This window comes from Accipiter gentilis, chromosome 14 (genome assembly GCF_929443795.1).
Source record: "Accipiter gentilis chromosome 14, bAccGen1.1, whole genome shotgun sequence".
Lineage (NCBI taxonomy): Eukaryota > Metazoa > Chordata > Aves > Accipitriformes > Accipitridae > Astur > Astur gentilis.
The window spans coordinates 11,512,696-11,534,521 of NC_064893.1; the positions used below are offsets into that span (position 1 = coordinate 11,512,696).

Consider the following 21,826-nt stretch of genomic DNA (forward strand, 5'->3'; position numbering starts at 1 on the left):
TGTGTATTAAACCAGTCTTTATTTCTCTCGCGGTATGGTGGGACTGAAGTTAAGACCACTCCGTGGCAGTGCCAACCCACTCAGTAGCCTGGGCAGTGGGAGCTGCTGACCAGTCCTCGGTGGCAGGCTGGGCACTCCAGTCCTCTGCAATTAACAAAGACAAGAACGCTTAGTGCAGCCCAGCCCTTCCCACCCACTACACCAAACACCCCAACTTCCACAAACACCCCCCCTACACTGACCTGTGGGGAACTGCTGGATGGGCACAGACGGGACCTGCACTCCCTCAGACCAATCTGCAACCTCCGGCTGAGGAGGAGCAGTGAATTCAGGAGCTGGGGCCGTCCATTCAGTCTGGAACTCCTCCTTCGTAACTGCTTTCTCAGCAGCAGCCTGCTCCTCCTTTTCAATCTGCAACGGAAGAGCGTAGCCTAAGTCTTCCAGAAACGCCTCACCACCCCTACCACCACCTACCAGACAACAGGCACCAACTGACAACAGGCAATACAATTAACCAACCACCACCTTTAAGTGTGAAGTGCAATTATTGTATCAGCAAAACCTGTCCTCTACAGCAGGCACACAGGACCAAGGGGCAGGAGCACAAGCAAGACATCCCACAGAGGCACACCTCCTGCCACCAGTCTCCTACCTCCTCGGGATCCCTGTAGAAGTATAAGTCAGGCATGACTTCCCATGGGTGCTCCCGGGAGATGGTGCCACGCATGCGCAGGACCTCTCGAGCCAGCATCCACCACATCAGACCCACTGAGTGGGCTCCCTGGAATAGAGGAAAGTACTGAACACTTGCTGTAAAGCTAAACCTTTGAAAACACCTTTTTTCTTTGAAAGCTCAGACTTATTTGCACCCAATCCAAGATTCTGGTTTGGCAAGAGAAAGGTACTACTTGCTAATGCCCAGACTTATGTACTTGGACTCAGTAAAGCGCTACTTTTTGAGTTCCAGTGACGTTTTCAGGTCTCTGCAGACATCGCAGCGCACTTCAATCACCAGCATCTCAATTTGCTGTATACAGCATACCCTGAAGGAATTCTCCTGCCGTGGAGTTTCACACTGTTCACTACCCCACATGAATCTTGTCCAAAAAGACAGGAGCTATGCTCATCACATCAGCTAGAATGAAGAAATAGAAAACTTAACCAAATGAGCAAATCTTACACACATGCTCAGATTTGGCTTCCGTTAGATTTGGGAAATGACATCTGGATAGAGATCAAAGAAAAGTTTCCCATCTTCCTAGACTTTACCTTTCAGGTTGTTTCTGGCAAGCTAAAGTTTCAGAGCAGTTTCTTCATCAGTGCACTTTATCTTTCATTCACATTCATAAACTGTGGCAAGAATGACTATCAAACTCCACTCATTGGGCCACAAAGACCCTCATGGCGTCAGCGAAAAAATCCTGCCAGGTTACTATAGCACACGTCCTACACTTGAGAGGTCCTTGGCCAGAAACTGGCCTCAGCTCCAAGCTCCAACTGTGTGCAGTTCATCTCCTCCTCCGCACCTGCCTGCTAACTTGCGAGAGGCCTTAATTATCTCGTCATCCTGGGAGATGTGTGAGATACAAGCCAATCCCACCCTGCAGAAAGCATCCACCTTGCAACCCAGGGCACACTCTGGAGGAAGGAGCTTTGAATGCTACAACAAAGCCGTTACCTTATTGTTGCAGGGAATAGCAATATCCACATAGCGCAGCGGGGAGTCGGTGTTGCACAGCGCAATGGTGGGGATGTTGACATAAGATGCCTCTGTCAGCGGCTGATGATCAGCCCGGGGGTCCGTAACAACCAGGAGTCGTGGCTCACGGAAAGCCGCTTGGATCTGATTTGTGAAGGTACCAGGGGTGAAACGTCCAGCAATAGGAGTAGCCCCAGTGGCAGCAGCAAACTTCAGAACAGCACGCTGCAAAATGGACCACAGCAAAGGTGAAGGAGGAAAACTGCATTTCAGCCAAATCACCCAGGTATGCTGTCAGTGAATGCACATGAAACTTAAATCGAACTATTTGTTTCAATTGCTGTGAAATCAGGACTCGCCACCAGCTCTGTGCTCAGAATGAGACAAAATAAAAATGTTTCTGAAATAGCTACACCAACACCACGAGTTAGAAGGACCATCTCCACCAGCAAAGCAGGAAGTAAGGATACAGAAAAAAAAACCCTTTTTTTTCCTGAAGTTATTGGCAAGCTCTACTCCAAAGTCTCGTAATCAAATCATGAAAGGGGGGGATAAAACAAGAAGTTTATGAAAAAAGCAAAGGCAATTTTCTTCCATGATTTCTACATCCTTTCATTATCCAGTAGCATAACTTCAGGAACTACAGGAAAAGCTCAGCAGTAAATATACACAAACTGTAGCTGTGTCCATTAAAGTTGCAGTTGGCAGTTCTTACTCACTTGCAACAACTTTCAAGTCCTCAGGCATGTGGCAGGGCCTACTATCAAACTCCAATCACAGAGGGAGCTCCTCTCCTGGCGTTAGCGAAAACCCTGCCATCCAGTTTGCTGTAGCACACTTCCGACACTTGAGAGCTCATTGGCCAGGAACTGACCTCAGCATCAAGCTTTAATAGTGTGCAAGTCAAGTCCATACAAACCTAAGCTCTTCCTTTGTAAATCCACTCCATGTCATTCACAATCTCCCTTAACATTTGTGGCACCACCTGCATTAGTCCAAAGAAACTCAAGCTCACAGATAAACTTCAGTGGCTAAACAGATTTTATTTAAAGGTTGTGTCTCCTCCTATAACAGATTTTTTTGCTAAAAATCTACAGATGAAATTAAAAGTATACTAATTACTATACCTTGCTCAGTAACAGAGCAAATGATTTCTTTGAAAACTTTCATATCAGGTGCTTACTGTCCCCAAAAAGCAGCGACAATGACTCACAGAATTATTGGGGTGGGGGGCAGCCCACCAGAGGACTGACCACCAATATAACAGAAATCCAACAGGAAGTACCCAAAGAAGGATATGAAAGAAAACCAAGTTACCAAATTACTACCCTAGAACTACAGAAATGGGGAGTGGGTTTCAACTGATCTGTTCTAAGCTGCAGGTGCAACACAAGAATGTGTCCAAAAAAGTGTTCCTGGAACCAAAATCCATGTTACTCCCTTTTATAATCAAGCTGCCACTGGTAAGCAATAATGCATGGCAAGAGAGTCCTGCTCCCAAGACTGCAGGCCTCATGACCAACGAATGTCCATACCTGTCCAGTATTTCTAGAAGAAATGACGCTCACATCAGCTGGGTTCTCAATGGCAACAATGGCACGGGCTGCCAGAAGCAGCTTCTCCCAGGTCCTCTTCAGATTGATGATGTAAATACCTATTGGTGACAAAAGGTGTTCAGAGCAACCAGCAAATACAAGGCTTTGGAGCAACCAGCAAATACAAGACCCTAAAGGAGGACAGCACTCTTCTGCCCTTAAACTTGTTACGTGGCTGTGGTTAATCCAAAATTCTAGTTAGTGGAAACCTATTCCAAGAAAAATCCTCTTGTATGGTTTTAATGTAGCACACTTCCAGCACCTGTCAACATGAACCAGGGCCTGGTATGAGCTTCAATCTTTTAACAGGGTGCAGAGCTCAGACTGAAGAACAATGCAAACAAGCAGCAGAAATCACTACTGAGACATTAAAACCACTTTGTTACTATAGCCAAGAACTAGCAGAAGTGCCCAAATCCAGCTGTTGTTAGTTTACCGAGTTCTGCAATCCGTAGTTTATTCTACTTCTCCGAGTAACACGATTCAAACTATGGAGCAGTCTGCACCTTTCAGGCCATGCAGAAACCGCTAGAGAGCTCACGCATTAGCACTTTCCTGCCTCCCTCTGCTGTGCCCACAAAATCCCCGCTGCCCATCCCAAGGCCACCCACCCTACGGGTTTACCGTCGCTTTTCCTTTTGTAGATATACTGCTCCATCTGGAAGTCAAGGTTGGTGCCTCCCAGGTGGGTCCCGGCAGCGAGGAATTTGAGGACATCCTCCTCCTTCATCTGCAGGACATCCAGACCTCCGGACATTGTGGGGTTTCCCTTTGGAAGCGACGACAGGGAACCTGCAGACACAAGCACCCGGTTCAGCCACGCTGGGACTCCCGCCTCCCCCCGCCCCACGAGGGCCCGGGCCCACGCGCACGCCAGCCGCCCCGGCCGCCATCTTGGCCGCGCCGGCCGCTTCCCCCCGCCCCGCCATCCGGCAGGCCTCGGCCTTCCCCGCGGCTGGGCCACGTCCGGCCGCCGGCACCACGGAGGGAGGGGCGCGGAGGGACCCGCCGTTGGCGCCGCGGGGCGCAGGCACCCCCCGCCGCCGCCCCCCCCCCCCCCCCCCCCCTCAGCCGCCGGCCCGGACTCACGCTGACAACGCCGTGTGGAGGTCCGGGCGGGCGCGGAACGAAAGGGAAGGCTGCCTGCCCCCTGACGTCTATATATAGCCTCGCCGGCCAATGGGGAGCGGCGGGAGGGGCGGGGCTCCGCCGGTTGCTAAGGAAGGAGGTGCCTGGCGACCGGGGGCCGGGATTTTGGCGGGAGCGTCTGAAAGCGGTGTCTCCTGGGGATCCCCACAGAGGGTGAAGGCCGGGCTTTTGAGCTCTTCCCGAGCCTTTCCTCGCCCCTGTTCTGAAATAAGTTTGTAAGATGGCAGCGTGCTCTTCAGAGCGTGCCGTGGCTTGCTCTGTGAGCAACCTTCAGGCTTCTTTTGCGCCCTTGAAGTAAGATTTAACACTTTAGAATTCTGTTTTCCTGTTGAAAGCGAAATATACTCTCTCGTTTTCAGGGGTTGATGGTTATATGACGAAGTGTACCCAGCTTCTATCTGTTGCACCGTGTGGGAGAGCCTGGGCGGCCCGGGCTGCCCCTGCCTTCTAGAGAAATTGCAGTAAAAGTAGGTTAAATTGGCACTGAGCTTAAACGGTCTCTTCTGCGGTGCACATTCATGTGGTAATTTCCCCCTTGGGGGATTTTTTTCTTTGTTTGCTTTTCAGAAGCAACAGAAAGTGATCAGATTTAAGATACTTCATCATCTCTGTCCTATTCAGGGAGGAGACACGGGCCTGAGAGTGGAGTTTCTTAGAAAAAAAGAAGTGATATTTACTTTGTTATGCTCACTTTCATCCAGACCTGGATACATTTCTGGACGGCGCAGACACTATTGCCAGTGTCTTCTCCAAGTAACAATTCATCTCTGTGTCTTTCTAATAACAGTGCTCTTTTAGTTTTCTCTTTTCTGTTTTAACCTAAAACTAAAGCAGTGCGATTGGGCATTGAACCTCCCGACAGCCCCTTTGCAATGACTGCACACCGAGGTGTTCTGGAGGAGATTATTTAAGTAGCAGGTTACAACATCATCTCACCCATGTTCTTCGCTTCTTGTAAAATGAGACCTTGTCCTGTTTTGGTGAGGGGCCACTGTCAGCCACTTTCCATCATTCCCACAAAAATTCAACCTGCAAGTTAGGAGCTGGCTCTCACACTGTTGCCCTTTTCTGTATGCTTGTTAGATGATCTTAATTAGGAAGATTGCCAGATCCATTTTAGAATATTCTTTAGAGAATAATTTAGAGAATATTCTTTAGACAGTAATTCACACATTTGCCACATGGTGGTGACAACGGTAGGTGAAACGAAACTCAGCAAACAGTTAAGTGAGCTCTCAGCAAGATCATGAACTATTACACAGGTACCTAACAGATTGTAGACTTTTGTTGCACTTTGGCAAGTGCGCTGTGGATAGTGAGAGCTGACCTGTTGGGGTTACGTACAACACGTATCTCCCAACAGGAGCACGATGTGAATATTAGCTTGGGGGAGGAAGAGGGGAGGTGGTGGTGGTGTTACTATGGTGTGTGCAATGGATTTAGTCTGGAGAGCTCTCCTGCATAATCAAAAACCAACCATAGTAAGAGTGTATTTGAACATAACGATTGGAAGTTCAGTAATAAATATTGCAGTAAATACAATGTTATCAAAGGAGTGACAGCGGCAAGCATTCCAGGCTCCTGCAGAATCTCTAATACTTCACTGCTTGTTGTTAGTTTGGGCCCTTTCTGGCAGACCATGAGCTCCACAGCCCATGAGAGGGCTTGGAAGAGTCATGCTAAAACTTGACAGTAAAGTATTTCTAATTATTTTCTTAAGCAACCTGAAAGTTTGCTTTATTTTTTAACTGTGTGCTAAGACACTTTAACATAAATCTCTGCCACTAATGAACATGTCCCTCAGGTAGAAGTGTATCTAATCATGTGGTTTAGACCATGTCTCTCCTGTCACTATTAACACTGAACTTTGTTACACAATTCTATGCAAAGAGTGGCAGACATTGTTTTTTAAAAGTTGGGTTAGATTCAAAATATTCCTTATCGAAAACAAATTTCTTACAGTTTAGTCACCTCATCTGATTACAAAGATACTGAAGCTGATATTAAACATAAACAGCTTGAATGTGAAGGACAGAGATGTTCCTACTCCTTTTCTGCAAACTATTGTCAGTCACCAACAGCAATCAGCGAAACATGGATTTAGCATGGAAGAACCCCTCGAGTGATAGACCCTGCCATTCTCATCACAGAATGAGATCCCCCTACAGTTGTGGGGAACAGCACCCAGGGGAACAGTTACTCAGTAACTCAGGGGGGCAGGGCCATAGCTGGGACTGGTTTTGACTCTTCAGTCAGTACCAGCAAGGCAGTGATGTTCTGGAGGAAGCCCTGCATAGGGTCTCCAGGATGGAGCCCAGAATGGATAAGGGAAGGCTGAGGGCAGTCCCTGGGCACAAGGAACAGTCTTTCTCCGTAGCAAGCAAAACAGCACGTGGAAGCAAACCCACAGAAAGAGGCTCTCAGCCACCGGTCCTCCTGCAGCACAAAGGAGACTTGGGGCAGGCAGGTGGAGAGAAGCATCATGGAGTTACTACCAGCCTTTGGGTGGTGCATTGAGAACCTCAGGTAGGTTGCTGGGGTGGTCACAAAGCCCCAGAAAGAGCATCTCCCCGACAGCCAGACCAGGCTGCAGGGGAGAGCAGCAGCCCTTGCCAGGAGAAGCCTCTGAGGAGGGGGCTGTAACAGGACCCTTCCAGTGGTGGGAAAGAGCCACGGGGCTGCAGTGGAGAGGTGTTCTCTGCTGCCAGAACAGGTTCTGCGATGAACAGATTAACAGATTGAACTGTGCATCTTGAGAAGAGGCTCAGGCAGAAAGATGTTTGGGCAGTATCTTCCCCACCAAACGTGCCAGTGGGTGTCATCAGATGGCGTGGCACCCCTGGAGCTGGACCCTCCAGAAGACAAAGAGGAACCCACGGAGATCAACCCGCCTCCAGCGAAGCTGCACAATACCCTGCTTCTTTGTAAATTCCATCTTGGCTTGTGTTTCAAAGGTTTGTTATTATTTCTTTCATGTTTTGTGAAAACATACTTCTGCAAATCTATTTCTTTATTTCTAGTTCTAGAAAGCTAGAATTGCCTAGCATCTGTTACAAAAGTTGTGGAGGTCTCGTTTTAACCGCATACTGTTTTGTCATTTTTACTAAAACTCCTTAATGCATTATGATAAAATCTCCCAAAGCATTTCATAGTGATGAAATTGGAATTAAGAAACAGTGCAATGTGGAAAATCAGCTTGATACTTCAAAACCAGAAGTGATGCCAGAAGGGATAACCATATTGATGAGTTCCACACTGGGTTTGTAAATGCACACACAGATATATATATGCATGTGTCTGAGTTGAGGAATACTTTCTGGTGTCAGTGATTATGCATGGCACATTAATACATGAAAAATAAAAAATAAAAGATCAAGCAAAGCATTTGCCTGTTTTTTAGGTGAAAGGGAGATCCATAATTCAAAGTTTTATTACAAGGACAGTGCCTTTAAACTGTTCTTTTTCTATCTTTCCTACCCTCCACTACCCAAGAGGGTCAGGGAGTTTGTCTGCTGTAGGAGCAGCTCAGAACACCTGGCATTTGAATCAAGAGTGAATGTTAGAACTTGTTGTGCTGCATGTTTACCAAGCCTTTGAAGAACTAGTCTTACAAGGTCAGGTCGGAGGACTGCCTGGTGTGTGCCTGGGAAGATGTGGCTGAAGACAGTCACGAGTATGTGTGTGGAGTGTGTGTTTAAGTGTTCTGAGGACTGGCAAACATCCCAGCTGAGCCATATATGCACTCCTGTTTTAGTAACACATAAATGTGCTGTAAGAGACAATGAAGAGGTCTTTTTGCCGTTGCTTTGGAACCATCTCGTTGTCATCCTGAGTGCCTCTTTTGTTGCCGGAATCTGCTATCTCTTCTCACAGCTGGGGCAGCTGTTGGCAGCAGGAGCAAACACCCTTTACACTGCAGTGTTTCTCCAAGGCAGCAGGAGAGCTCTGGGGACGTCTGCATGTAAGAGTGCACACTATCGCCAGCCTAACTTGGTATCAGATATCTGGACAAGCAGCTCAGGTTCCAGCTGGCACAAGGCTGCACGCCAGAACTGTCTGGTAAGTCTGTTACACACAGATAACTCTGTGAAAATTGGTCCGTATAAGAATGTATCATCTAGGCAACATCTGGAAAGAGGTTTAGGATTTTCACATCTGAAGACAAACATCTCAGTATCAACAACATCAAAGTTTTGCTTAGCACAACCTGCCTTGTACTACACCTTGTGGCAGAGGATTATGTCCCAGGCACGAGTTCTGGTTCCCTGCTGAGATCAGACTGCCTGAGTAGCAAAGACCTGGTTGGCAGGAGATTAAAAACAGTCTCTCCCCAGAGTACTCAAACCCCACTGTTCTAAAGGCGGGTATTTCACCAGCTAGTATGGAGATCCAATTTCTATCAGACTTTACACACAGCAGGCAGGCAGAGAAAGCTGTGAAACAGAGAAGATTCCCCATTGCTATGTGGGTTTTTTCATTTACATAAAGCTTATTTAGCTTGTACTAGCAGAGCCTGTGGATATTACACCCCATAGAAAAAGAGAATATGCATTGCTTTGTATGGGCTCTGAACTCATCCAATAGTCCTGTTCTCTTGGGAAACTTCTTTTGCTTTCTTAAGCCTCTATTCTGTCCCATCCCTCCATGGGTTTGATTGGTTTGGGGTTTGTTTGTTTGGGTTTTTTAAAGAAACACTGAACAGATGCATGGTTCATCTGGCAACCAGTTTTTAATAGAAACATATAATACACCTTCTCACATAACTATTTTATACAACAGACACATAAACACTTATAATACTCAAACCTATGTAATGTTCCAAAGCGCCAGTTCTGTTTAAACAGTGCAAGAAAAAAAACAATCATGGGCACAGGAAGAATGGAAATGTGAAGTTTCTAAAACATAAATCATCAGACTATTTCTCTTGTGCCCTTACAACTCACTTAAATACTGTCTGCCTCAACACGTGAACAAGTTGTGTTCCTACACCACAGCTGCAGGGGCAGAGACAACACACATTCATTAATAAATAGTGTACTGCCAGCAACAGAGGTCATTCTGAGAGGGATCCGACTGCAATCCCACCATATATAGAAGGGATCACACAACCTTCTCTGGAATCCAAGCTAAGTCAGCTTTGGAAATGATTATCTGATAGGATCATTAGTGTTGAATTGCTGGCATGATGCAGGTAGGTAATTAAGCACCTGTGCCTAAATCTTTTATTTGGTTTACTTTGCATTTTAGGTTGTACAGTGACTGTTTGTTGTTAATTAGGAGCATGCAACCTCAAGGACAATCTAAACTTCAAGTCCACACACTTGTTTTTCTTGACTTGTTACAGCTATCAAGAAGTAACTTCAGTAAATCACTTTAGGAACAGAATGTTTTTGAAGAGGGGAAAAGGGTGAACAATGGGAAGGATCAGAGCTGAGAAATAGTCTTGTGCCTGCCTAGGTGATACAGCTTTCAGAAGACAGTGAAACAGAACTTCAGGCTTTTCCTTCCCCCATATATGAGAGACCTGACACAAAAAAATAATACAGAAAAAAAAACCAAACCAAACTTGCATCACAAAACTCACTCTCCCCAGCTCACATGCAGAGAAATTTTTGGATTTGCAGCACTAAGAGTTAATGAAACACAGTGCAGTTTAGATTGTCTATTTCTTAAACTCAAAGGAGCCAAGGCTAACTCATTGCTACTCTACTGCAACAACAAAGAGCCTCCTCATTCTCCATGAAGTGGTATGGAAGAACTTTCCCAAAGGAAAAGCTAACACTGCTTTAGGCCTGAATCCAGATTTTAATAAATAAATAAATAAATAAAAATCAGTAGACTTTAAAACACCAGCACACTGCAATAAATTCTCTAGTTCTTCCTTTGTTACTTGATCAAGCAGGAGTATAGGGCATAAAAGCCACTGAAGCGTTCCTGCATTTCAGATTTTTGGTGAGGACATTACTTAATTCAAGATCTATCTCCTCGCATTCTTTGCTCGCTTGCCTCATTTTTAAGAGCCTACGTTTCTGTCTGCACATGTTGCACACTACTTTGGCATTGCTACATCAGAAACTAAAATATTCATGAAGCACCTTGCAGTTAACACCATACACAGCCCTTGACTGCCACAGCCCAGGATGATCAACAGATCCAACTCATACACCAGATTAAGAAAGGCCCAAATAAATTCAGGCTCCCAGTACAATATGTTGGTTTGACCCCATGCATAGAGGAATAAAAGACAAATGATGTAACTCATGTAATTGCCACCTCAGTCTGCCAGGTCAGCAATCCTAGACTTGGTTCTCCAGCTCTCTGTGCCAGTAGTGCTCAGGGTAAGAAACAGCAGGATGTGCAGTTACCACTGTTCCATGCACTCTCACGAGTACAGGTCACTAAGAGTAGGAGGGACAGTGAAAGAAAGGAACAGTTCTTAATATTTAGGATTTGGCAAATTATGTGCCCACATGCCTGACAGTGAGAAGCAGCAGAGGGAATCTGACAGCTTGTCAGTCACAAGGTGCAATGATTTGATGCAGTGCTCTATTATTAACATGCAGACACATGCACACAGGACCCTCCACCACCATTCTTGAAGACTCCTGCACTGTGTAGCATCAGTCTCCCCTTGCAGATGGGCTGATACTCGAAACAGCCAACACCTTCCAAGCCTCCAGCCCATCCCGCTACACTTTACTCAGACTTAATTTTCACATCAGTTATCAAACCTTCTTGGACTTGGAATCTGGTAGAGAACATCTTTTACAATCCATGTCCCCTCTACTCTTGTGCTCAGGAGGTTGCCAGGGCAGGCAGGGATTATGCAAATTACACCCTAAATTTTATGAACAATAGGCAGGTAGTACTGGTTGTTCGTACAGCTAGCGTCATGTCTTCATATTTAGAGACATCTGCTGTGTTTCTAAAGTGAATTGTAATATCCCTAGATAAATATTTAAGAAAATAAAAGCCAAAGCTATGTTTTCTGCAAGGCACACTACAGAACAGGAGACACACTTCCATGCCCAGCTTTGTGGCAACGGTAACAGAGCTGCAAGAGTCCCAACCCAGACAGCCAGCACAAAGGCACAAGTGAAGAGGGCAGCAGGCTGTACCCAAGTTTGGACAGCACATGCTATGAGGTCTGTGTAACGAAGTAGGAATGAGGAAGAAGGCACAATGGATGAAAAAAGTGTATTTATCTCTAAGCCTAAACTCAGGAATACTGAAATATGGACTACCTGCTACCAGAAAATGATCAGCTGGGAAACTGTGAAGGGTCTGTATAGAGATCAAAGAGAATTAAAGTTCCCTACCAAACACTCACAGGTTGCGAACTTTGGAGAAAGCTCACAGAAAAGAGTAGCCTTTTCTTTCCAAACCCAAAGATATTCCACATGCAATCAGCAGCAGCTTTTAAGGGAAATCTGAAGTGTCAGTATCTATATCTGCTTCCATAATACATTTATGCATTATGACCTATGACGCTAAAAACTACACCTAAGGACCAGCTCGCACCGAGGGTGTTGATCAGGGATTAACAAATGAATAAGAGGGAGCAAGTAAGTCTCTAGTACAACTGGATGAAACAAAAATACTTGAGTGTTCCTGATATAGTCAGACCAGCAGGAAAAAGTCAGAGAACGAGTAGAACTTTGGTAGCAATCAACTCTAAAGTGCCTTACGTTTCTTAATTCCTGTGCAAACACTGCTGTAGAGGCAGAAGCACATTTCAAGAGTGGCAAGATGCCCAGTTACATAGTAACACATGACACAGCAAGGAGGTTCCAGTTACCTTCTCTGCTATCATGTACAGTACAAAAGTGATGACAGAGACCATGTTCCTAGCTTTCCTTCAGCACTTCATTTCTCTTCCATGCACTCCTGCAATACAAGCATTAAGAGACACATCCAGTCTCCCACTGTGGTCTGCAACATTCCCCTGTGAGAACAAAGCATATGAGGAAGGAGGATCTACATCAGACAGTGGGTCATTGTGGCCTTACTGGCCCGACCAGCAAGAAACAGGCTGGCAGGTTCCGCAATCACTGTTTTCTCCTCAAACACTTTTGCTCAGCAAAGCCTCACTGCATAAAGGCGGTGAGCACAGAGCTATTTTTAACAGGGTTTTTTCTCTCAGCAGAGTTACCGGGCTGTGGAAACCCCGCCATTTCCCACGGCAGTCTGCGAGTGCAGTCCTTCTGGAATGCATTGATCAAATGACGCAAAGATCTGATCCTTCTTTCCCCTACTTGCCAAAAGGCCTAATCCCCTGTCTCAGAAGGGCTTTCTTCCCTGTGGTTGAGCAAGGCTTATTCCTCTGTGGAACTGGGAACTTCCTAGTGCCAGTTGATCACAACAAGCAGGAGAAGGGAGTAAAGCTGGTCATTTCTTGTGCAAGTCAGTCAAGATTTCAAGCCCATTTTTTCCATCATCTGTTCATACACCGTCCATGCCATTGCTGCCATCAGAGTCCGCCTGAGGGCACGAGGCACGCCACCTCGGAAGAAGCCGACCAACCCGAAGTCCTGCAACAGGAGAGAAACAAACAGCAATCCATCACAATCTGCCTCTAGTGTTTGAATTTCTCAGCATTTATTGTATGGAACAGAACAGGATATATTTCTGCTCAGACTCAGATCAGTTTCCGAAAGACCCAGTCTTAAATAGCATTTAATGCTTAGGAAGAACCTGTAGCACTGTGCAATTGCAGGGCTACCCAAGAAAGCAAGAAGAGCAGTGCATGGAGAAAGAAATGCCAGGATGGAGACAATGGATGGGGAAAGCCACACTCAAGGCCAACAAAGAGAAGGTGAGGGTGTAATGCTTCAAGACACTTTGTTTTAGAGCTTCATATTTACAAAAGTCACTTAGCTATTCTGTAAAAACTGAGATCTGTAAGTACTGAAGTAAAAAAAACAACATTCTGATATGAGAAAAACGTACCATGCACAAATAAACAGATTCCTGTTTAGGAACAGAGTTCAACAAGGAAACAAAGCAAGATGGAAACCTGCCAAGATCCACCCTTCTGAGGGCAGGAAGGGAAAGGTGGGCTTTCAGCACATCTCCATCCCATTCCTGAGATACAGATCCGTGTATTTATTTATCTTTTAGTGTCCAAAGGGCAAAGAATTGTTTTGTAGCTGGTTTGTATCCGAAACCGGCATTTCGCACTACACACTAAAGAAACGCTTTGCCCCAGAGTGGTCATCACAGATGTGCCTACACCAATAAACCACAGGCAGCAGCAGCTCTAAGCACAGCTCCTCCAAGCCTACATACTAAGCTAAGCTGAAATGAAGTTAAGATGAAATAAGCCAAGTGCTTTCTGTCACTACCAGTGTAAGAATCAATACATAACAGACAGAACTGAAGTCATTCACCAGCCTGAAACATGAAGCAGGTCTGTGTGGAGAAATGCTTGCTGGAATATGCCCACCTTTGTGCTCCGGTACTCTGAGCTTGCTCTCCAAGTCCCCATCATCTGTAGTTTTGTGAAAATAGATAGAGGGCTGAGGAATGGCAAGAATAATCAGGGAGCAAGTTCACTGCCTTGTAATCCATTCAAGAGGAGCAAGAAACACATCTGAGTAGTGACAATGGCCCCTCTAATTACAAGGAAAAGCAAGAAATGGACTGAAGCTTCCGACTGCTTTCAGACCATCAACCAGAGTACTTTCCAGTTATTACTGAACAGCTCTGTGCTAAACCAGTGGCAAGAGATTCAGCCTCAGTCTCCCACTGCATGACCCACTTCAGTTTCTGAAAATGCTGACACTGATTAGCCTGACTGCAAGAGCACATCAAGCAGTCACATCTGTTCACCTCCTTTAAAAGGCAACAACTTTCTTCACATAGCTGTGCTGCTGGCAAGGAGATCAGAAGTGAGGCTGTGATTGTGCGTATTAGAAGGGATTCACCTCACCTTGTAGATGAAGGCAATGGCCTGGCTTGTCCTGCGGTACTTTTGGGGGGATAGCTGCATGTGCGTTTTGATGACATCAGCAGGCTGCGTTGCCAGTGAGGCCAAGATTCCCGCAAAGATCCCGCAGCCAAAATTCAAGAAGGGCACGAGCACTGGATCCAGCTGGTCTGCAACAAAGCAAAGGGAATGCACTCAGACACGTAACAGGCCAGGAACACTTGTACTGCATGACAAATTTAAAAGCTACTGAATGATTAAATCAACGTCGGAATCTAAGAGAAGTTAAAATCCATGCAGAATAGAGAAATCTTTCAAAGGGAAAAGTGGCTACTAGTCAAAAGTTAGCACTATTAAAAAGCCTCACTTGCCTGGGAACTGAATTTGACAGGAACTCAGAACAGGAAAGATTACGCAAGTGTTGCCCCAACCAGTTCTAGCAGCAGAGAAGCCCCAGTTTAGTGGAAACTGATCAGTATACAAGACAACCAGCAGCAAAAAGCACCGCTGAAGACATCCTCTCTTTCAACTGTTCACTAACCCACCTTATGCATCAGCCTTCATAAAGAGAATCAAGCAGTTTAGGGCCAATTTCCATTTCTACCCTGACCTACGCTATAGGTCTACAGTTCTCCACAGGAAAATGTGAATGATCCACCTAAAGCCCTACAAGAGACTAATTTAACTACTGAGGTAGAGAGTAATAAGTAGAGCATGCAGGCAGTCAAGTGCAGGGAAAGATGTGAGAAGAGAAACATTTTCCTCCAACATTCAGCCTTACCCTGAGGTGTGAGCTTTTTGGTCTGTGTGTAGAACATCAGGTAGATGCCAGAGAAGGGTGCATCCCGCAGCAGCGTTGCGGTGAGCCCACTGAACATCCCACGAGCCCCTTCTGTCTGATAGATATTCTTCAGAGCTCCATATACACTCCCATAGTCAAATCTTCCACTCTGCAAGAGTAGACAATGGTCAGCCATCCATGTGCCAGGCACAGGCCAAGGAGCCCTACGCACACCCTGAGGCCACAGCATCCAAACAACCGGTAGTATGCACTCAATGTGATGGCTGAGATGGCACCACAGAGGATAGCCCAAGGCAAAAAGTTGGTTTCACCTACCTCAGCCTTTGAAACAATCCTTCAGGAAGGTAGAACATGAAACATGCTACACAAATGTTGTATGCAAATGAAACTTAAAAATCTCGGTGAATTCTGTTTCATCTTACACTTCTTGCCTAACTATCAGTGTGTGGCATTTCCTGCACAATGTGTGAACTAGGATGAAATCAGGACTACATCCCTGGCTGCACCCAAGTGGTAGCAACCTTCTCCAGTCAGAATTTCTCTTCCTTCACAAGGAAGGCATGTGACATCATTAACAGGGAACTAATTAGAAAGTCATACTCACCTCATATCGGGTCTTCACTACAGTCACTGGCAACATGCAAATCCCAGAAACCGCACGTGCGGTGGCACCCAGAAAGACAGACTCCAGGGCTGTGGGTGAACGGTCCACTAGAAACTTTTGCTTCATCATGTACAAAGTGCTGAAGTAAATCCCAACCCCAGGAATACACCTTGCAAAGGACTTCAGAGGAAACAGAAGCAGATGAAGAAAGAAAAAGTATACATAAGACAAAATGTACTACACACCATTTCAGAGACTGTTAAACTTGACAGGAAGCTTTGAAGAAAACAAACAAAAAAAATCACTAAAGCTAACACGCTGATGAAAGAAGACAAGGTAAAAATCATTTATGGCACTGAGAGCCAATTGATTCAAATGATGCCAGGATTGAACGTATTCCTCAGTGGCAGGTTTCTAGGAACAAGATATTCCAAACCAAAATGAATTTGGTGCAGTTGCCACCCCACATTTGCAAAAGTATTCAACTCTTCAGCTGCTCAGGACTGCAAAACCACAGGGACTGCCATGACCAAATCAGTGGCATTCACAATATTAACTCCTTAAAATAGGATTTAATCTAATCACATGGTTTCATTCATAACTGTATAAGAGCTGGCTATTTAAATCCAGGCAGCCATAGCTAGTAATAAAGAGTAGGTTTATTTATCTATTTATTTTTAGCAGTCAGGGTTAAAACAGCCACTTACTGGAGACACACCCTTCCATAGCCCCAGAAGACTCTCAGTACGAACAACCCTAAAGAGCAGTGTTACCATCCCAGCACGACCGGACCTGAAAGGAAGACAAGACAGGAACCACAGAGATGATCTGCTTCTGCTCTCTCGCAGATGCACTCCACAGCCACCCCCTTTCACTCATATCTCTGTGTGTTACCCCAGCACCTCTGAGGCACTCTTTCTCGACTCAGCCTGCTTTTCTTGGTCACTCTTTCCAGGGCTTCTCCATCCCCTTCTGCTTTCCCACCACTTGTAACATACATTAGAGACCTCTCTCATTAGCATTTTTAGTTGCTCATTCCCCTTGTTAGCAGCAGCAGATGTAGTCATGGTTGACTACACCAAGCAAACAGGAGCAGCTGCACACATGGAAAAGTTATGTGACATCCACACAGGATTTTTCAGGCAGAGGACACCCTGTGAAACTGCATGGCAGCCACTCCAGCAAACACCAGCCTCTCAGATGAGTACAGACAAAGGCTGAGGTTATGTGTTATTAAAGTAGCATTCACAAGAGCAGCCATATTCTCTCTTCTGGAGCAAAATATCAATCCATGCTAAAAAAAAACCATACCTCCTATTTCAGAAAGACTCTCAGTATCCAAATTACAACCCTGAACTCCAAGCCCCAGCCAGCAAATCAGGCAGAAGCCTATGGTGGGGCACCCCCACACCTCCCATGCACACACATCCTCACTCTCTCACCCATTCACAGCAGGCTGCAGAGTTTGCAGGCGGGTTTTCAGCAGGTCAAGGGGTTGGAAGATGAGCGTGGAGCAAGTCCCACTGATGGAGCCACACACGAAGGCCTTTAGGACTGGATGCATCTGGAAGAGGAAGAAGAGGACTTTAAATGGCCATTTATTAAGAATAGCATAAGAGGAAATATAGTGGCTGATACATCACATGCTATAGGAAAGGAAGATGAGCCAACCCCAGACACTAAGGACTGCTGCTCAGGGCACAGGAAACTTTTTCAGACCTTTTGAGAGCCTGATCCAAGTTTTATTTGTGGTTTTTGGTCCCTCTGCCTTTCCTAGGAGATTGTTGCAGAATCTGCTTGCAATTTGGTGGTTGGAAAGTTTTCCGAGCGTCAAATGTAGCAGCAGCCATTTGGTAACCATTTGCCATGTTGAAGGGTGTGCCTTAGCCCCAATCCCATCCACCTCTGCCCAGCACCACACTGGCAGTAACTCCAACCCTTCCTCCCCATTGCACAGCAAGCTTCTCCTCTGCCACGGGCCCCAGTGGGGCTCTCCCTTTAAAATTGCCCACCACCCGAACATGGCTCAAACGCACCCAAAGCACAGCACAGCCTGCTCAGCTAAGGCTTGGTTTTCCTACACACACCCGCTACCACCCCCCGCACTTCTGGGGTGATAAGGCAGGAGGCACAAGCCACACAGCAGGGTGGATAGATATTCATTTCTTAAAAAAAAACAAAACCAACAACATTATAATGGTGTTTTGCTAATAAAGAACGAGCTTCTACGCCACCTGGAGCAGAATCAGGGCAGGGAAGGCTTTTGCAGCACAGTGGTTTCTGGAGGGGCACACTCCAAAGCCGCTAACGTGCCTCTCGCAGGGAGCTGCACACGGCTGCCTTCCACCCCCCGATTTTCGGACCCCTCTCAAAACCCGTTACCAGCCTCCGGCCGCGCTGAGAGGGGAGGGGGAGCGCCCGCCCCCCCCCCGCAAGGCCCGGGCCCACCGTTACGGGGCTGGGCCCGCCCGTCCCTCAGAGCCGGGCGGCCGCAGAACACGACGGAGCAGGGGAGGGGGCGCAGGGAACACCACCACCAACCACCCCCGGGCTCTCCTCAGCAGAGCGAGAGAGGAGGGACCGGGGCCAACGCTCGGTTACCGACGTCACAACGGACGATAACGGACCGTCCCGGCTCGGCCGCGCGTCACTACCTCTGCCTCTCGCCCCGGCATCCCAGCGCCGCCCGGCAGCCAGTGAGCGCGGCGGGCCAGAGTGACGCGTGCGGCGCTTCAGCCGCCGCTGGCCAATCCGAGCAGCCAGCCCCGAGCCAAAGCGGGGGGGTAAGCGCGGCCCCACAAAACGCATGCGCCTCCCCTTCACCCTTTGCGCGCCGCGGCCGGCCCGCTGAGCGCGGCCTTCAGGCGCCGGGCCTGAGCCTGAGGGAGCGGGCAGCAGCCGAGGACAGCCCGCCGCCTCGCCCACGGGATCGCATTTTAGTCACATCTCTCGGCCGTTCGGTATCCAGCAGCCGAGTCCTAGTGGGCTCCGTCAGACACGGGCAGTGGGAAGGGGACAGTTCATAACAGGTAGTCTTCATCTCTTCCCTCAGCCCCCCACCCCAACCGTCTTGTTGTGGAGGCTGTGGCGTTCAGAAACCTAAGCTGCTCCCTCGTGTTTTCTTACCACTAGTGTTTCCACTTGGTCTTCTACATCCTGGGCCCGGAGCAGGGGAAGGCTGGGTTTCCAGAGCATTGAAGGAGTGAGGCGCCAAAATGAGGCCCTTCTCTTTCCGATCTGCGTCGGCCCCGAGACTGGGCATCTTTGCTGCCTCTGCAGACCCAGGCATTTCTTATCGAAGGCGAAGCAGGAGGCAGCTGGGAGGAGTGGGCAGTGGCTTTGATGAACTGCTTTTCTGAGAATCTCGCCTGCCAGCTTGCCATGCCCTGGCCGAGTAAGGGGTGGGACGTCCAGACATCTCATCCTCCAGCTAAGTTGGGCTGTTCTAGAAAGAAAATCCCAGGCGCAGTAATAGCCACATGCGCGAACCACTTACTCTTGTTTGCTCACTTTGCTACGTGGCAGCCCCTTAGGAGAGAGGGAGTATACCCCTCTGAGAAAATGTAACACATGGGCTAGCCAAAGTTCTTTATTAGGGACTCCCTCTTCCTTTTTACAAGCCCCTCTCTCGTTATGCAGTTCCCACCTTGGGGAGTGACTGTCTTGCATTTCATTAACTGACTCTGCCTGCTGTCTCATGAAAAAAGGATCAGCTCACTCCCATCCCTCCTGCTGCTTTCCCTAGCTCACACCTTGCTCCACTGTGGACCTCCACAGGGAACAGCCTGCCTCACCATGGTCTTCCCCACGAGCTTCAGGGGAATCTCTGCTCCGGTGCCTGGAGCACCTCCTCCCTTCCTTCTTCACTGACCTGGGTGTCTGCAGAGTTGTTTCTCTCACATGTTCTCACTCCTCTCTTACAGCTGCTGTTGCACAGTGTCGTGGCTTTAGTCCAGCCAGCAACTAGGCACCGTGGAGCCACTCGCTCGCTTCCCCCGTGCCAGTGGGATGGGGAGTAGAATCGGGGAAAAAAAAAAGTTAAACTCGTGGGTTGAGATAAGAATGATTTAGTAACTAAAGTAAAATAAAATGTAATACCAACAATAATAATAAAAAGTATAATAATTGTCAAGAGGAGGTATATAATAAAATAAATTAAAAAAAAAAAAACAACAAGTGACGCACACTGCAGTTGCTCACCACCCGCTGACCAATGCCTGAGCAGCAATCCGCCCCTCCTGGCCAACTTCCCCCAGTTTAGATACTGAGCATGACTTTCTGTGGTATGGACATTCGCTTTGGCTAGCTTGGGTCAGCTGTCCTGGCCATGCTCCTTCTCAGCTTCTTCTGCACCTCCTTGCTGGCAGAGCATGGGAAACTGAAAAAGCCTTAACTTATCCTAAGTGCAACAACTAAAACATCGGTCTGTTATCAACATTATTCTCACACTAAATCCAAAACACTCTGTACTGTGAGAAGAAAATTAATTCTATCCCAGCTGAAACCAGGACACACAGCATTTTTTACCCTTTCTTAAAGAGGCACTACCAATATCATTGGTGGGCTTGGCTTTAGCCAGCAGCGGGTCGGTTTTGGAGCTGGCTGGAACTGGCTACTTTCAGCATGGGGGCAGCTTCTGGCATCTTCTCACAGAAGGTCCCCCTGCAGCCCCCCCTCCCAAAACCTTGCCATGTAAACCTAATACGTCATCACTGATTATATAAGGAAGCTGGCTAGGATATATATGACATTTTGAAAAAGCTCCTTTGGCTGGTTTCCTTTGGTGTGTTTCTGCTGTGCTGGGTGGGACTGGGTAGATACCTGAGCACTTATGGGGATGTTTTGTTCTCAGAACTAATTCTGACTTTAACCATGGCAGTTTGCATCTTGTTTGACTTTTGCTTTGGAGACACAGTAAAAACACATCTAAATGATTGTTTAGAGGAGTGAGCTTAACAACTCTAATAAGGCTGACTGCAACAATAGTGGCCAAATGGCACACACCCCAAGAAAGAGCTTTTCCAGCATGAAACCCTGGCAGTAACAGTAGTCTCCAGATTCTTGGGTTGCTGTGGACGTGGAAGAGTTTTCCTCCCTTAAAATAAGCCTCATGATGAATGTGGAGGTGAAGCAGCACAGCTGAGCACACACATCTCTGCGGGGATGATTTCTGTGCCTCACTTCTGCAGGAAAACCCAGCAGAGGGAGCCTCATCCCTTCATGTCACTGCAAGGAGCCACTAGTGGGAGATACCTATTCTTCATTAAAAAGGTGGGGAGACAAAAAATTACCTGCATGATCCACGTCCGGACCGGTGCCTGCTCAGGGGTGGCTGCAGCTGGGGCGTGCAGGCACTGTTGGCTTTAGGTGTAAGACAACTCTGTCTGAACCCATGGTCCCTTCTGCCCCCATGCCTCACACTATGGTCTTATCACAGTCCCAAATTTCCCAGTTGCTGAGAGACAGGAACTGAAAGGCAAAGTGTTACTGACTCTGCTGAAGAACGCAAGCCTCTCTGCAGAGCCAAACGCTGCTTTGAGGCACTGCCAGTGCAGGAGAGGCCCCCCGCCCCCAAGATCATTTCCAGTGACAGTACTGGTCAACAAGCCCACCACCGTGTCAGAGCCAACAGGGCTGGGGCCATGGAGCAGACACCTCTCCACAGCAGGTCTGAATGGCAGTGTGACAAGCATCACCCTTGGGGTGACACTGCAATCGATCTGGCTGTGACCAGGGAGGTGGACCACATGCCTTGCATGCATTGTGCCATGAGGACATCTTCCACAGGAGGATCCCACAGGGATCCGCAAGTCACTGTGGCCGCCCAGCACCAGGGACCAGCCTCACCCCAGTTACAAACAAGGAGACCCTGGCGCACTGCACACACGCACTCGCATGTGACAGAGGCACGGATGTGGTTCGTGGTGTGGGCACACCAGAGCACATGGACAAGGCGATGTCCTGATGTGTGTTGGGCAGATTAGCAAATGGCCTTGACACCACTGCAGGAAAGGTGCTGCTGGAGAGCCCTAAGAGGCAGAGCTGAAGC

General features: G+C 47.4%; 2 protein-coding genes and 2 non-coding genes across 8 annotated transcripts; all 4 read right to left on the reverse strand.

The window, feature by feature from the left end:
- Window positions 1–4,459, reverse strand: RPSA (ribosomal protein SA). The gene is made up of 7 exons (XM_049817250.1): window positions 4,384–4,459; window positions 3,919–4,086; window positions 3,235–3,353; window positions 1,679–1,924; window positions 653–781; window positions 243–411; window positions 1–144 (listed from the first exon to the last, which is right to left on the reverse strand). The coding sequence occupies exons 2-7, from the start codon at window positions 4,049–4,051 to the stop codon at window positions 50–52; spliced, it is 891 nt and encodes a 296-aa protein (XP_049673207.1). The 5' UTR covers window positions 4,052–4,086; window positions 4,384–4,459; the 3' UTR covers window positions 1–49.
- Window positions 1,349–1,508, reverse strand: LOC126045936 (small nucleolar RNA SNORA62/SNORA6 family). Its single transcript, XR_007508171.1, has one exon. It is a non-coding gene; the product is annotated as a small nucleolar RNA SNORA62/SNORA6 family (small nucleolar RNA).
- On the reverse strand, window positions 2,443–2,602 carry LOC126045935 (small nucleolar RNA SNORA62/SNORA6 family). The gene has a single exon (XR_007508170.1). It is a non-coding gene; the product is annotated as a small nucleolar RNA SNORA62/SNORA6 family (small nucleolar RNA).
- Window positions 4,460–9,153: 4,694 nt separating the features above from the next.
- SLC25A38 (solute carrier family 25 member 38) lies at window positions 9,154–19,901 on the reverse strand. 5 transcript variants are annotated; one of them, XM_049817231.1, is made up of 7 exons: window positions 18,904–19,897; window positions 17,220–17,341; window positions 16,485–16,569; window positions 15,778–15,957; window positions 15,153–15,321; window positions 14,375–14,541; window positions 9,154–12,974 (listed from the first exon to the last, which is right to left on the reverse strand). In XM_049817231.1, the coding sequence occupies exons 1-7, from the start codon at window positions 19,198–19,200 to the stop codon at window positions 12,852–12,854; spliced, it is 1,143 nt and encodes a 380-aa protein (XP_049673188.1). In that variant the 5' UTR covers window positions 19,201–19,897; the 3' UTR covers window positions 9,154–12,851. The 5 variants fall into 5 exon arrangements, with proteins under 5 accessions (XP_049673188.1, XP_049673189.1, XP_049673191.1 ...); XM_049817232.1 differs by lacking the exon at window positions 18,904–19,897 and adding an exon at window positions 18,432–18,479; XM_049817234.1 differs by lacking the exon at window positions 18,904–19,897 and adding an exon at window positions 18,379–18,402.
- Window positions 19,902–21,826: the final 1,925 nt, after the last annotated feature.